Here is a 16032-nt window from a genome sequence, read left to right on the forward strand (position 1 = left end):
CAGCTAGGTAAGCTAGCTAGCTACTCTACCAACAGCATCCTAGTTATCCTAGCTAGTCGGTACAGCTAGGTAAGCTGGCTAGCTACTCTACCAGCAGCATCCTAGTTATCCTAGCTAGTCGGTACAGCTAGGAAAGCTAGCTAGCTACTCTACCAGCAGCATCCTAGTTATCCTAGCTAGTCGGTACAGCTAGGTAAGCTAGCTAGCTACTCTACCAGCAGCATCCTAGTTATCCTATCCTCCCTCTCTCGTTGAAGGATGCTGGCTACCTCTGTCCGGTTCTCCTCTCTTCACTAGATGGACGGTAACTTTAATGTTTAACCCCTCTGTGTCCAAGGACCAATCTTTTGAATATTATTTTCAGGGCGCCTCAAGTAGGCTGGACACATTCCGTTTTTTTTAATTCTCAGCTGCCTCACCAATGTCTGTAAGTAAATTAATAACTTTTAATTGCTAAATATTTCCAATAGATGGCAGCATAAGACAACGAAGCATCAGTTATAGGCTACAAGCAGCAATATGATTGACATAAAATAGCATGCAACCACACACTATATGTCCCATGATTTTCTAAAATGGTCACACTACTTTAGTTAGCTATATATCTTGTATTAGGGCTGTGTTGCTTTTGGGAGAGCAAATAAACAGTGATTATATCAGGTATTGAACTCTGGGTAAATAATCACTAGTCAGAACCTCAACCTCAGCATACCAGCATTATAAAACATCATCTTAATATCTGATATGAGGAGTAAACAACCTCGGAATAGAAAAGACGAGCGCGTCTTCTAGCCCGCCAATAAATGACATAATTCAACCCTCCCGGTTAGTAAATTTACCTCAACATTTTACCTTTAAATTAAGTTTACCTCAACATGCCCCTGGCTTGCTCGAGAAGGCAGAGCAGGTCGATGCTGGTTGATGAATTAGAGAATGAATGTACTGGGAAAATACGTTTTTCTCGACCAGAGGTGACTGAATTAATGTTCAGGCTTAATGATAATCGTTATATTAATGAAGTGTAAAACATGAGCATAAAAACAGGTCATAATAAACATGAATCATCGTTATATTACTTCACAGTAATCTGTTAAATGCTTTTTCAGTCCTTCCTCTTGCGTTAGCAGTGTGGAAAGGGACAGAAAGAAGTTGTATCCAGGGAGAAAATTAAACTAATATTCTGAAATATAATTTGTGGTCTTATGCTGCCATCTATTGGAATTATGTAACAACTGCAGTAGTACTGAAAAATGTGTTATTCCTTGCTAAACTAGTAATAACTGAGAATTACTAGTTAATTTCATCACTTACAATCATAAAATAAGAACTTATACCATAACAAACAATTAAACTGACATAAACCAAAATCACTATATATGTAGTTATTTAGTTAATGACCAAATTGAGCCGGTCGGTCACATTTGAGAGTGAGGGAGATATATAGCATTTAGCAACAAAATAAAAATGATTTTTGTCTCTCTGAAATGAAACCATCAAGTGATAGATTTTAAACAAATCCTTGTCTGTGAGAGATGTAATAATTAATACATAATTTCTTTAAACAATAAAAGCTCATTTCTGTAAAGTGATATGTTGCGTTTTGGAACTCTTCTTATGTTTCCCCATCTGAGATCAGAGTAGATGAGAGATGTAATGTTTGTCTCTGTTGTGTTGAAGTCCAATCACGCAGGAGAGACCAGCCTCCCCTGTACCCAGCTGTGTGTCCATGAAGAGTGACCAGTCTATGAATCGACCTATAAACTTTAGAGAGGGAGACTTTTCTACTGAACAAAGGTAAGAAGAACTCATGGGTCATGGTCAGTGAGTTAAACAACACTGTCTCTAGTAATTTCTCCTCTCCCATTTTCACATTTCTTTTGGTTGTTTTCATAATCCATAGGCTAATCCTTTAGTCCATTTTCATAGTCCTAAAACAGTGTGTGTGTGTGTGTGTGTGTGTGTGTGTGTGTGTGTGTGTGTGTGTGTGTGTACTCCCTGGATGAGGAGATGTAATCTCATGGTTTGTCCACAGAAACCAACAGGAGAGATCAGAGTCAGAGATTCTCAGTGGTCAGTCGTCCCAGAGTCATCAAACAGACCTGGCCTCCATATTCAGAGTATGTGGTCCTGTTATGAACATTTGTTTTTGTTTTCCTCAAGTAAATTTATTTCAATCATTCATTAATGTGTTAATGACAAAGCATTTATTCTTTTGCTAAACTTATTTACTTTATTTATTTCAGTTGCTTGAAGAGAATATTATAATATTTGTGAAGAACGTGCTGAAGATGTTCAAGAGGATTCTTAGTCCAGAACTCCCAGAAGGCTTTGAGAGTCAGAAGCAGGATGAGGAAGTGGTGGATGCTGAAGATGAGAGGCAGGAGAGCAGTGCCAGAGAGGGGGCTCTGAAGATCACACTGCACGTCCTGAGGAAAATGAACCAGAAGGAGCTTGCTGACACACTGGAGAAATGTAAGATCTGTCTGCCTCATGTTGAATGCTGTTTTATAACATGTAAAAGCTGTAGCTAAAGTACAGCTAAAGTAGCTGTGTAACTCAATGATATTGTAGCAGCCTTAACAGAACTCCTAGTGGCCTCAACAAGTAGCAGAAGGGATGTGTTGTGTTGATTCATTTAGAGAGAGAGACAGAGACAGAGAAACAACATTAATAATACCATCAATAACACCAATAATATTATAATCAGTCACACCAGTCTGTAATGCATTATGAAAACATTTACACATTTATACAGACAGTTAAGAGAATAAATGATTATAATTTAAAATGTTATAACAGTCCTACAATACTGTAGACATTAAAACAGACATAATATTAATATCCTCTGTGTTATTTCTAGATTCAGATGATCCTGCTGTGATTTGCCAACGTGAACTCAAATCTAATCTAAGGAAGAAGTTTCAATGTGTATTTGAGGGGATCGCTAAACAAGGAAACCCAACACTTCTCAATCAGATCTACACAGAGCTCTACATCACAGAGGGTGGAACAGGAGTGGTCAATAATGAACATGAGCTGAGACAGATTGAGACAACAACCAGGAAACAAGCAAGACCAGAGACTGCAATCAAATGTAACGACATCTTCAAACCCTTAACTGGACAAGACAAACTTATCAGAACTGTGCTGACAAAGGGAGTCGCTGGCATTGGAAAAACAGTCTCTGTGCAGAAGTTCATTCTGGACTGGGCTGAAGGAAAAGCCAATCAGGATGTTCAATTTGTGTTTTCATTCCCTTTTCGGGAGCTGAATTTGATGAAAGGGGACAAACACACTTTGATTGAACTTCTTAATCACTTCTTAATGGAAACCAAACAATCAAGAATCTCTAACTACGACAAATACAAAGTTGTGTTCATCTTTGATGGTCTGGATGAGTGCCGACTGCCCCTAGACTTCCAGAAGAACAAGATCTGTTGTGACGTCACAGAGTCAACCTCAGTGGATGTTCTGCTGACAAATCTCATCAAGGGAAATCTGCTTCCCTCTGCTCTCCTCTGGATAACTACCCGACCTGCAGCAGCCAATAAGATCCCTTCAGGGTGTGTTGACCAGGTGACAGAGGTACGAGGGTTCAATGACCCACAGAAGGAGGAGTACTTCAGGAAGAGATTCATTGATGAGGACCTGGCCAACAGAATCCTCTCACACATAAAGACATCAAGGAGCCTCCACATCATGTGCCACATTCCAGTCTTCTGTTGGATTTCTGCAACAGTCCTTGAACACATGTTGAAACATAAGAGAGAAGAGATGCCCAATACTCTGACTGAGATGTACACACACCTTGTGGTGTTTCATACCAAACAGAAGAATGAAAAGTATCTTGGGAAAGAAGAGACAGATCCACACTTGAATAACGAGAGCATTCTGTCACTGGGAAAACTGGCTTTTCAACAGCTTGTGAAGGGCAATCTGATTTTCTATGAAGAAGACCTGAAAGAGGCTGGCATTGATGTCAGTGAAGCCTCAGTGTACTCAGGATTGTGCACACAGATCTTTAAAGAGGAATGTGTTCTGTACCAAGACAAGGTGTACTGCTTCGTGCATCTGAGCATTCAGGAGTTTCTGGCTGCTGTATATGTGTTCCTCTCATTCATCAACAACAATGAGAATCTCATGGACAAACTGCAAACAAAAGACAAGCCTGAAGTTACTTTCTACAAGAGTGCTGTGGATAAAGCCTTACGAAGTGAGATGGGAAACCTGGACCTGTTCCTCCGCTTCCTTCTGGGCCTCTCATTAGAGTCCAATCAGAAGCACTTACGAGGTCTACTGACAAAGACAAGAAGCAGCTCACAGAGCCATGAAAAAACAGTCAAGTACATCAAGGAGAAGATCAGGGAGAATCCCTCCCCAGAGAGGAGCATCAATCTGTTCCACTGTCTGAATGAACTGAATGACCATTCTCTAGTGGAGGAGATCCAAAGCTACCTGAGCTCAGGAAGTCTCTCAAAACCCAACCTGTCACCTGCACAGTGGTCAGCTCTGGTCTTTGTGTTGCTGACTTCAGAAAAGGAGCTGGATGTGTTTGACCTGAAGAAATACTCCAGATCAGAGGAAGGTCTTCTGAGGCTGCTGCCAGTGGTCAAAGCCTCCAGAGCTGTTCTGTGAGTAAATAAAATGATATATAAGAACTAATCATCAGGAAGAAATAATAGGTTTAGAGAAAAATATGTATTATAATATGTATATTGAATCTAGTATTACAATATGACCAAACAATTCTAGGAGACAGAAGATTAATCTATATGATGTTTGAGAGAATAAACCAACCGCTGTCCTTCTACACTACTGGTGTTATATTAACAGTGTGTTTGTGAAGTCATGATGATCTCGTTGCAGGCTGTCAGGCTGTGGAGTCACAGAGGAAAGCTGTGCTTCTCTGGTCTCAGCTCTGTGGTCAAACCCAACACATTATTTGTAAACGGGTAACAGCGTAAACAGAGAAAGCTAAGCGTATCATTTTAATACAACCTGTCTGTCATTGTATTTCTTCTGTGTTGGCAGACTCACTAGCCTTAAACTCACAGACACATCCTGTAAAGTGTTGGCCTCAGTTCTCAGTTCAAACCCCTCACACCTGAGAGAGCTGGACCTGAGTAACAATGACCTGAAGGATTCAGGAGTGGAGCTGCTCTCTGCTGGACTGGAGGATCCACACTGCAGACTGGAGACTCTGAGGTCAGTATTCCTGTAGTTGGTCAACAAGTGTTTTGTTGTAGTCTCTGTTATTGGTAATGGTGAGAGGTTAGCATGTTTTGTTGTAGCCTCTGTTATTGGTAATGGTGAGAGGTTAGCATGTTTTGTTGTATCCTCTGTTATTGGTAACGGTGAGAGGTTAGCATGTTTTGTTGTAGCCTCTGTTATTGGTAATGGTGAGAGGTTAGCATGTTTTGTTGTAGCCTCTGTTATTGGTCTGTACCTCTCTCACTCATTATTATTCATGATCTTCCTCAATCATGGCAGTCACAGGCTTGATGTAGTCATTGCAGTCAAAGAATATGGGACCAAATACTAAACTTTTGACTAATTTAACACAATTTAAGTGAATTGGTCAGAATACTTATGACTTCTTCAAATGGGGGGACTAGATACATAAAGTGCTTTCATTTCTAAACGGGGAAACAGATATGTATGAAAATATCCTCAAATAAAAGGTGACATTATATACTGTCACCTCATATGAAACATTTGATCTGAAATCCAAAATGGTGGAGTTTAGAGCCACATTTAAAATGTTATCTTCACTGTCAAAATAGATATGGTGTGGACTGTATACTCAATACAATCTAAATCTGATACCTCACTGTCTGTCTTTTGACTGATACTGCTTTTAAACTGGTCTGGTCAGTCTACTCAAATATTTGTATTATACATGTTTCTATCTGCAGGCAAACTTTGATAATCTGTAATTTATAATATGATACATTAATTTCTGAATAGATATGGCAGGTTTCAGGACACTGATATATCTGAATATGTTGAAAAAATATACTGCCACTATTTTCACCACCAAAGAATAGCAGTGTGATTTTAATATGATTTGACTCTTTGCAGGCTGTCAGGCTGTCTAGTCACAGAGGAAGGCTGTGTTTCTCTGGTCTCAGCTCTGAGGTCAAACCCCTCACACCTGAGAGAGCTGGACCTGAGCTACAATCACCCAGGAGACTCAGGAGTCAGACTGCTCTCTGCTGGACTGGAGGATCCACACTGCAGACTGGAGAAACTCAAGTATGTAGAGGGTTTATGTCAATGTTCATATCAGACATGTTTGACTTTTCAGGCTAGTTAATACAAACATTCTGACCACCACTTGGACAAAGTTATATGCTGTGTGTGTGTGTGTGTGTGTGTGTGTGTGTGTGTGTGTGTGTGTGTGTGTGTGTGTGTGTGTGTGTGTGTGTGTGTGTGTGTGTGTGTGTGTGTGTGTGTGTGTGTGTGTGTGTGAGTTCAGGTGTATCCCTCAATGACTGTCTGTTCTTCTGCTTACCGCTACAGTGTGGAACATGGTGGAGAGAACAGAATGAAACCTGGACTTAGAAAATGTGAGTGTTGACTGCTGTGAAGAATATGACTAAGAATAAGTCTTAATTCAAGTTAAGTCAAAGACCACCATCATTACTGACTTGGTCATATTAAATATCATCTGTAGTTCTACAGAAGCACAAATCAGGGACACCAACGTTTACAAAGAGTTACTTTGACAACGTCTGTGTGTGTCTGTGTGTGTGTGTGTGTGTGTGTGTGTGTGTGTGTGTGTGTGTGTGTGTGTGTGTGTGTGTGTGTGTGTGTGTGTGTGTGTGTGTGTGTGTGTGTGTGTGTGTGTGTGTGTGTGTGTGTAATTATTGTGAATAAGTGTGTATTATATTACCATACAGTATAACATGATCATTCAACAAGTCTCAAGTTACCTTAACTTCTCCTTTTGATACCTAGAAACATCTACATTAAATGAATTAGTGAAAAGTGAGTTAACATTCTAATGTGAATGATGATGATTTCTAATATTGTGTCTGGTTTCATCCATCAGATGTCTGTGATCTCACACTGGACCTAAACACAGTAAACAGACTCCTCTCTCTGTCTGAGGAGAACAGAAAGGTGACATGTAGGACAGAGGAGCAGCCGTATCCTGATCACCCAGAGAGATTTGAGGTCTGTAGACAGGTGCTGTGTAGAGAGGGTCTGACTGGGCGCTGTTACTGGGAGGTAGAGTGGAGTGGGAGAGAGGCTGATATAGGAGTGACATATAAAGGAATCAGCCGGAGAGGAAGGGGTGATGACTGTTGGCTTGGATGCAATGACAAGTCCTGGAGTCTGTTCTGCTCTGACAACAGTTACTATGCCAGGCACAAAAATCATCTCACTACCATAGACGTCCTCCCCTCCAGCTCCCACAGAGTAGGAGTGTATCTGGACTGGTCAGCCGGCACTCTGTCCTTCTATAGAGCCTCTTCTGACACACTGACCCACCTGATCACATTCACCTCCACATTCACTGAGCCCCTCTATCCAGGGTTTGGGGTTTATTATATTGGCGACTCAGTGTCCCTGAAATAATAACTGGACACACACACACACACACACACACACACACACACACTGGACACACACACACAAACACATTCTGGACACACACACACATACACAAACACATTCTGGACACACACACACACACACTGGACACACACACACACACACTGGACACACACACACACTGGACACACACACACACACACTGGACACACACACACACTGGACACACACACACACTGGACACACACAAACACACACTGAACACACACACACACACACTGAACACAAACACACACTGAACACACACACACTGGACACACACACACACTGGACACACACACACACTGGACACACACACACACACTGGACACACACGTACACTGGACACACACACACAAATACATTCTGGACACACACACACATACACAAACACATTCTGGACACACACACACTGGACACATACACACACACTGGACACACACAAACACACACTGAACACACACACACACTCAACACACACACACTGATCACAGACACTGGACACACATACACTCACTGGACACACACACACACACTGGACACACACACACACACTGGACACACACACACTGAACACACACACACACACTGAACACACACACACACTGAACACACACACACACACACTGGGCACATACTCACACACTGAAACACACACACACACACACTCTGAACACACACACACACACACCTGGAAACACACACACTGAAACACACACACACACACTCAATGGACACACACACATACTCACTGGACACACACACACACACACACACACACACACACACACACACACACACACACACACACACACACACACACACACACACACACACACACACAGTGGACACACACACACACACTGAAACACACACACACTGGACACAGACACACACACTAGGCACACACACACACGCTGGCCACCCACTCAAACTGGACAAACACCCATACACACACACACTCACTCAAACGGACATACAAACACACTGGAAACACACTGGACACACACACACACACACTGGACACACACACACACTGGACACACACAAACACACTGGACACACACACACACACACACACACACACACACACACACACACTGGACCCACTAGATAAACACACACACTGGACACACACACTCACTGGACACACACACTCACTGGACACACACTGACACACACTGACACACACACGCTTGACACACACACGCTTGATACACACACACAAACACACTGGATACACACACACAAACACACTGGATACAGATACACACACACACACACACACACACACACACACACACACACACACACACACACACACACACACACACTGGATACACACACACACACACACACACTGGATACACACACACACACACACACACTGGATACACACACACAAACACACTCTGGACACACACACACACACTGACACACATAACACTGAAACACACACAATTGACAAACACACACTGGAAGATGACACGTGTTAAATCAGTTTCTGGACCACAGGTTCTAGAACAGCTTATATCCCAGTTCTATCTGCCTGTTAAATCAGTTTCTGGACCACAGGTTCTAGAACAGCTTCTATCCCAGTTCTATCTGCCTGTTAAATCAGTTTCTGGACCACAGGTTCTAGAACAGCTTCTATCCCAGTTCTATCTGCCTGTTAAATCAGTTTCTGGACCACAGGTTCTAGAACAGCTTCTATCCCAGTTCTATCTGCCTGTTAAATCAGTTTCTGGACCACAGGTTCTAGAACAGCTTCTATCCCAGTTCTATCTGTCTGTTAAATCAGTTTCTGGATCACAGGTTCTAGAACAGCTTCTATCCCAGTTCTATCTGTCTGTTAAATCAGTTTCTGGATCACAGGTTCTAGAACAGCTTCTATCCCAGTTCTATCTGCCTGTTAAATCAGTTTCTGGATCACAGGTTCTAGAACAGCTTCTATCCCAGTTCTATCTGCCTGTTAAATCAGTTTCTGGATCACAGGTTCTAGAACAGCTTCTATCCCAGTTCTATCTGCCTGTTAAATCAGTTTCTGGATCACAGGTTCTAGAACAGCTTCTATCCCAGTTCTATCTGCCTGTTAAATCAGTTTCTGGACCACAGGTTCTAGAACAGCTTCTATCCCAGTTCTATCTGCCTGTTAAATCAGTTTCTGGATCACAGGTTCTAGAACAGCTTCTATCCCAGTTCTATCTGTCTGTTAAATCAGTTTCTGGATCACAGGTTCTAGAACAGCTTCTATCCCAGTTCTATCTGCCTGTTAAATCAGTTTCTGGATCACAGGTTCTAGAACAGCTTCTATCCCAGTTCTATCTGCCTGTTAAATCAGTTTCTGGATCACAGGTTCTAGAACAGCTTCTATCCCAGTTCTATCTGCCTGTTAAATCAGTTTCTGGACCACAGGTTCTAGAACAGCTTCTATCCCAGTTCTATCTGCCTGTTAAATCATCAACCTAGAAAAAAGAAACGCACACCTTTAAAGGCGAGGTGCTGGCTAGCGGAGTAGAACACTAGAAAATAAAGGATAAGTTCAAGGAGAGGGGGTACAACAATGATCAGATTAATATTGCCATTGAGAAAATTCAAAACAAAACGAGACATGACCTTTTTCAAGGTCAGTCTCGCAAAAAGACGCATTCTTGCGTTCTCACTACCCGCTACTCAAAGTGCTCTGAACAAATTAAAGGAATCGTTCACAAACATTGGCACATTCTGAAATATGATGATAGTCTCGTTAATGTGTTTTCTGACCTTCCCCTGGTCGTATTCTCGCGGGGAAGAAATCTCAGAGACCAATTGGTACACTCTGATTTACCACCCCAAGATATTCCTGAACAACGTCTATTTGCGCCCATACTGGATGGAAATTACAAGTGTAATGGCTGTGCTCAATGTAATGGCACTTATAAATGTAGATCCTTCAAACACCCCCAAACAGGGAAATCTATCCCAATTAAAGGTGTTATTACGTGTTCCACTAAGGCAGTTATTTATCTTATCCTTGTCCTTGTGGTAAAAATTATGTGGGTAAAACAAAGCGTGAATTAAAAGTACGTATCTCAGAGCATCGTAGCACCATTAGGTGCAAAAACTTAACTTACCCAGTTGCGGCCCACTTTTTGGAAGCAAACCATCCGATTTCGTCTCTGCGTTATATTGGTATTGAACATGTCACCCTCCCGAGGAGAGGGGGTGACCTTGATAATTTATTGTTGAAACGAGAGGCTGCCTGGATCTTTAATTTAAAGACCCTTGCTCCCTTCGGTCTCAACATAGACTTTGATCTGAAGCCATTCTTGTGATTATTGTGATTTTGCCATTGTAATTGTTTGTTAGATACATTTTAGACTACAAATGCTATGATCGTATGCTATCCATTTGTTTGTCTTTTTGTATGTTCTTTGTATGCCATTTTTTTATAATATTTGAGTTAACCAATGATATTAGGCCATACTTGGCCATGATTACAAACACCTGTGTGTCTCTTGACACTATATAAATGACTCATCTCGCAGTGTTTGATGATACCCTGATGAAGACAGCTTCGCTGTCGAAACGTTGGTGATTAAATTTTTGCATCTGAGCTCTTAAGAGTGTGCGGCTTTCCTTTATTTTCTAGTGTTCTACTCCGCTAGCCAGCACCTCGCCTTTAAAGGTGTGCGTTTCTTTTTTCTAGAAGATACTCTACACCACCATTATTTAGGGAGGTCACATTGTAGATACACTACACCACCATTATTTAGGGAGGGTAACATTGTAGATACTCTACACCACCATTATTTAGGGAGGTCACATTGTAGATACTCTACACCACCATCTAGAATACAGTAGGACCTCTTTCCATTTGTCCTATTGAAACACACAGAAAACTATAGTATTTAGCCTAAAGCAGCATATGATTTTACAGTAGACTATAGATGTAGGCTACTGTATAGTCACATGGCTCAGTGTTAAAATGTTAGAGCAGCCCATTGGTCTGAACAAATCCTCTTAGTGAATGTCCCTTATTGAGAAAGAATTATCAAAATGTATGAGAATACTGTATTTTGAAATGCAAATACTATTGAGTCTGTAGACAAATTGAAATGTTGATTCGGTCAGTGGATCTGCGTGAGGGATGCATCAAATGAATTAAGGCATTTTGGAGGGGTTGAATGTTGCACCATTGATAAAGCAGATCAACTGACCTAGGGTTAGAGTAAGGAAGAAAACTACAAAATGGCGCCATATTTGTAGTTCACAACTCTTAAGCCTGACTAACCGATGTCTTTATATAGCCTTGCTACTCTTATTTTCAAATGTATTTTTATTGTTGTTTTATTTCTTTACTTACCTACACACACACACACACACACACACACACACACACACACACACACACACACACACACACACACACACACACACACACACACACACACACACACACACACACACACACACACACACACACACACACACACACACACACACACATACCTTTTTTTCGCACTATTGGTTAGAGCCTGTAAGTAAGCATTTCACTCTAAGGTCTGTTGCATTCGGCGCAAGTGACAAATAAACTTTGATTTGATTTGAGACCTATTTATTAAAATAAAGTCCACCACTGTAAGAGTCCTCAGTTGTAGTGAGAACATTGTGTCATATGTTTAAGGGGGGTTTCATGACTGTGATTCCAAAATGTTCCAGTGCTGAGGAACTGTGTGTCATTTTTTTCCCAGTACGGGAAAATAAAAATGTATGAAATGTCTGCATTCACTACTGTAAGTCGCTCTAGATAAGAGCGTCTGCTAAATGACTAAAATGTAAAATGTAAAACTGTAATGGTTTGAATACACCTGGGCTTTCTGTGAAGAACTACAACTCCCTGTTTCACGTTGCATCGCGTCCAGCGACGGCAACCGGAAATGGCGCCGGAATTGTAGTTCTAACCCCTTTGTGGTTTAGTAGAAAGAGGAGGAAGGGAAGCGCTACTAAGGTACACAATAGTAAATGTTGGTAGACAGAAGGTGCTCTTTGGTAAAGGGGTGAGTAGGTCATCAAAAAGAAAGGAGGACCAAGGCACTCTTCATATAATTGATTAAAATGCCTTTATTAGTATGGCAGGTTCAATAGAAACAATGTTTTTGTTTAGAATAATTATTTATTAAATGTGCTACTTTGACCCCACCATGGCCTCGTCTCCCCTCTCCTGCAAAGTGAATTCATCTGAAACGACAAGGCTTGATCTCTGAATGTGTTTCTCTGTAGGCTACATACTGAAACCTTAAAGCTACAATCCTTAGTTACTAATTCCATTATTGGACGGTTAAATTTAGTGGGTGCCAGGCAGGATCAGCTGCAGAAGTTATTAATTTATTTAAAGATGACAATGGTGATCTAGATATTCACATGACAATATTTACACAATAATCTACATTGATGATGGGGATCTAGATATTCACATGACAATATTTACACACTAATCTAAATTGACTTGCCTAGTTAAATAAAGGTTAAATAAAATATATTTACAAACTCCACAACTAACAGGTCAATAAAAAGACAATACTTTAGAGGAAGCAAACCTGTCTATTCCATTAGACTGTTGGGGAATATCAGGCTCAAATCAGGTTCTCCTCACCATGACATCAATAGTAAATGACATGCAACAATGGCCTGTATCACATCTAACAATTAAACAGAAATGTGCTTCTTTCAACCCCAAAAGAGCAATAAAACATACCATTATAAACAAAGGGCAGGAATACAATGACATCAATTAAAAAGCAATGGACATGTTAAAAACAATACACCATCAGCCTCATTAATCTATTCCTCCATCAATATCACCATCGTTGTTGTAGTCATCACCCTCAGCCTCATTAATCTATTCCTCCATCAATATCACCATCGTTGTTGTAGTCATCACCCTCAGCCTCATTCATCTATTCCTCCATCAATATCACCATCGTTGTTGTAGTCATCACCCTCAGCCTCATTCATTTATTCCTCCATCAACATCACCATCGTTGTTGTAGTTATCACCCTCAGCCTCATTCATCTGTTCCTCCATCAATATCACCATGGTTGTTGTAGTCATCACCCTCAGCCTCATTCATCTATTCCTCCATCAATATCACCATCGTTGTCATCGTCATCGTCGACATCATAATAGTCATCCTCCTCCTCTTCATAGTTTCTGCCCTCAATAAAAGCCCTTCTGAACGATTCACATTGTCCTTCTGCGTGCTGTAGCTCATCAAGCTTTCCAGCAAGGACAGCTCTTTCCCCAAGACAATATCCATCTTGCTCTGTGTAATGTTGTAAGTCCTCCACGATCAGTTCCTGCTCTGTGTAATGTTGTAAGGCCTCCACGATCAGTTCCTGCTCTGTGTAATGTTGTTAGGCCTCCACGATCAGTTCCTGCTCTGTGTAATGTTGTAAGGCTTCCACGATCAGTTCCTGCTCTGTGTAATGTTGTAAGGCCTCCACGATCAGTTCCTGCTCTGTGTAATGTTGTAAGGCTTCCACGATCAGTTCCTGCTCTGTGTAATGTTGTAAGGCTTCCACGATCAGTTCCTGCTCTGTGTAATGTTGTAAGGCCTCCACGATCAGTTCCTGCTCTGTGTAATGTTGTAAGGCCTCCACGATCAGTTCCTGCTCTGTGTAATGTTGTAAGGCCTCCACGATCAGTTCCTGCTCTGTGTAATGTTGTAAGGCCTCCACGATCAGTTCCTGCTCTGTGTAATGTTGTAAGGCCTCCACGATCAGTTCCTGCTCTGTGTAATGTTGTAAGGCCTCCACGATCAGTTCCTGCTCTGTGTAATGTTGTAAGGCCTCCACGATCAGTTCCTGCTCTGTGTAATGTTGTAAGGCCTCCACGATCAGTTCCTGCTCTGTGTAATGTTGTAAGGCCTCCACGATCAGTTCCTGCTCTGTGTAATGTTGTAAGGCCTCCACGATCAGTTCCTGCTCTGTGTAATGTTGTAAGGCCTCCACGATCAGTTCCTGCTCTGTGTAATGTTGTAAGGCCTCCACGATCAGTTCCTGCTCTGTGTAATGTTGTAAGGCCTCCACGATCAGTTCCTGCTCTGTGTAATGTTGTAAGGCCTCCACGATCAGTTCCTGCTCATGTGAGTAGAACATCTTGGCAGTGAAGACATCATCCTCAATCTACCGCTTCTCTTCACAAAGAGCACCAAGAGCCTTAGCTTGAGGTGCACCTCCCCATCATCCTCTGCTCCTCCTGGTCTCCAGGACCAATCAGTGCTGTCCACCTGCACTGCATCCTCATACACCAGGGCCTGTAGGAGCTGTGAGGACAAACCTCGTCTCCTCAGGTTGTAGTCCTTCACATGTGTTTTTATGCTACTACCGACCGTGGCCTTTTGGACAGGCTGTTGGCAATACCTTGACCATCTATTGACAACAGATAATCAATACCTTGACCATCTATTGATAACAGATAATCAATACCTTGACCATCTATTGATAACAGATAATCAATACCTTGACCATCTATTGATAACAGATAATCAATACCTTGACCATCTATTGATAACAGATAATCAATACCTTGACCATCTATTGATAACAGATAATCAATACCTTGACCATCTATTGATAACAGATAATCAATACCTTGACCATCTATTGATAACAGATAATCAATACCTTGACCATCTATTGATAACAGATAATCAATACATTGACCATCTATTGATAACAGATAATCAATACCTTGACCATCTATTGATAACAGATAATCAATACCTTGACCATCTATTTATAACAGATAATCAATACCTTGACCATCTATTGATAACAGATAATCAATACCTTGACCATCTATTGATAACAGATAATCAATACCTTGACCATCTATTGATAACAGATAATCAATACCTTGACCATCTATTTATAACAGATAATCAATACCTTGACCATCAATTAATAACAGATAATCAATACCTTGACCATCTATTGACAACAGATAATCAATACCTTGACCATCTATTGATAACAGATAATCAATACCTTGACCATCGATTGATAACAGATAATCTGTCACAGCTGTGGAAAGGAGTAGACCAAGGTGCAGCGTGGAAGATGTTCATCTTGTATTTATTTTACTCAGAACACTCTGACAATCAAACAAAACGACAGCAAAACAGTTCTGTCAGGTTTCACGAACTAAACAGAAAATAACTTCCCACAAGGACAAAGGAAAAACAGGCTGCCTAAGTATGGCTTCCAATCAGAGACAACGAAAGACACCTGCCTCTGATTGGAAACCATACCCGGCCAAAACATAGAAAATAAAACATAGATTGCCCACCCACCTATCACACCCTGGCCTAGCTAAACAGAGAAAACACAGCTCTCCTAGGTCAGAGTGTGACATAATCAATACCTTGACCATCTATTGATAACAGATAA

At 41.3% G+C, this 16032-nt stretch overlaps 2 protein-coding genes across 2 annotated transcripts; both read left to right on the forward strand.

The window, feature by feature from the left end:
- Positions 1–2249: 2249 nt before the first annotated feature.
- On the forward strand, positions 2250–4640 carry LOC145875717 (NLR family CARD domain-containing protein 3-like). The gene is made up of 2 exons (XM_082971543.1): positions 2250–2472; positions 2861–4640. The coding sequence occupies exons 1-2, from the start codon at positions 2289–2291 to the stop codon at positions 4633–4635; spliced, it is 1959 nt and encodes a 652-aa protein (XP_082827669.1). The 5' UTR covers positions 2250–2288; the 3' UTR covers positions 4636–4640.
- Positions 4641–6089: 1449 nt separating this feature from the next.
- On the forward strand, positions 6090–11194 carry LOC145875719 (uncharacterized). Its single transcript, XM_082971545.1, has 3 exons — positions 6090–6255; positions 6523–6569; positions 7055–11194. The coding sequence occupies exon 3, from the start codon at positions 9082–9084 to the stop codon at positions 10066–10068; it is 987 nt and encodes a 328-aa protein (XP_082827671.1). The 5' UTR covers positions 6090–6255; positions 6523–6569; positions 7055–9081; the 3' UTR covers positions 10069–11194.
- Positions 11195–16032: the final 4838 nt, after the last annotated feature.

Source organism: Salmo salar, unplaced genomic scaffold, assembly GCF_965601325.2.
Source record: "Salmo salar unplaced genomic scaffold, fSalSal1 ptg000322l, whole genome shotgun sequence".
NCBI lineage: Eukaryota > Metazoa > Chordata > Actinopteri > Salmoniformes > Salmonidae > Salmo > Salmo salar.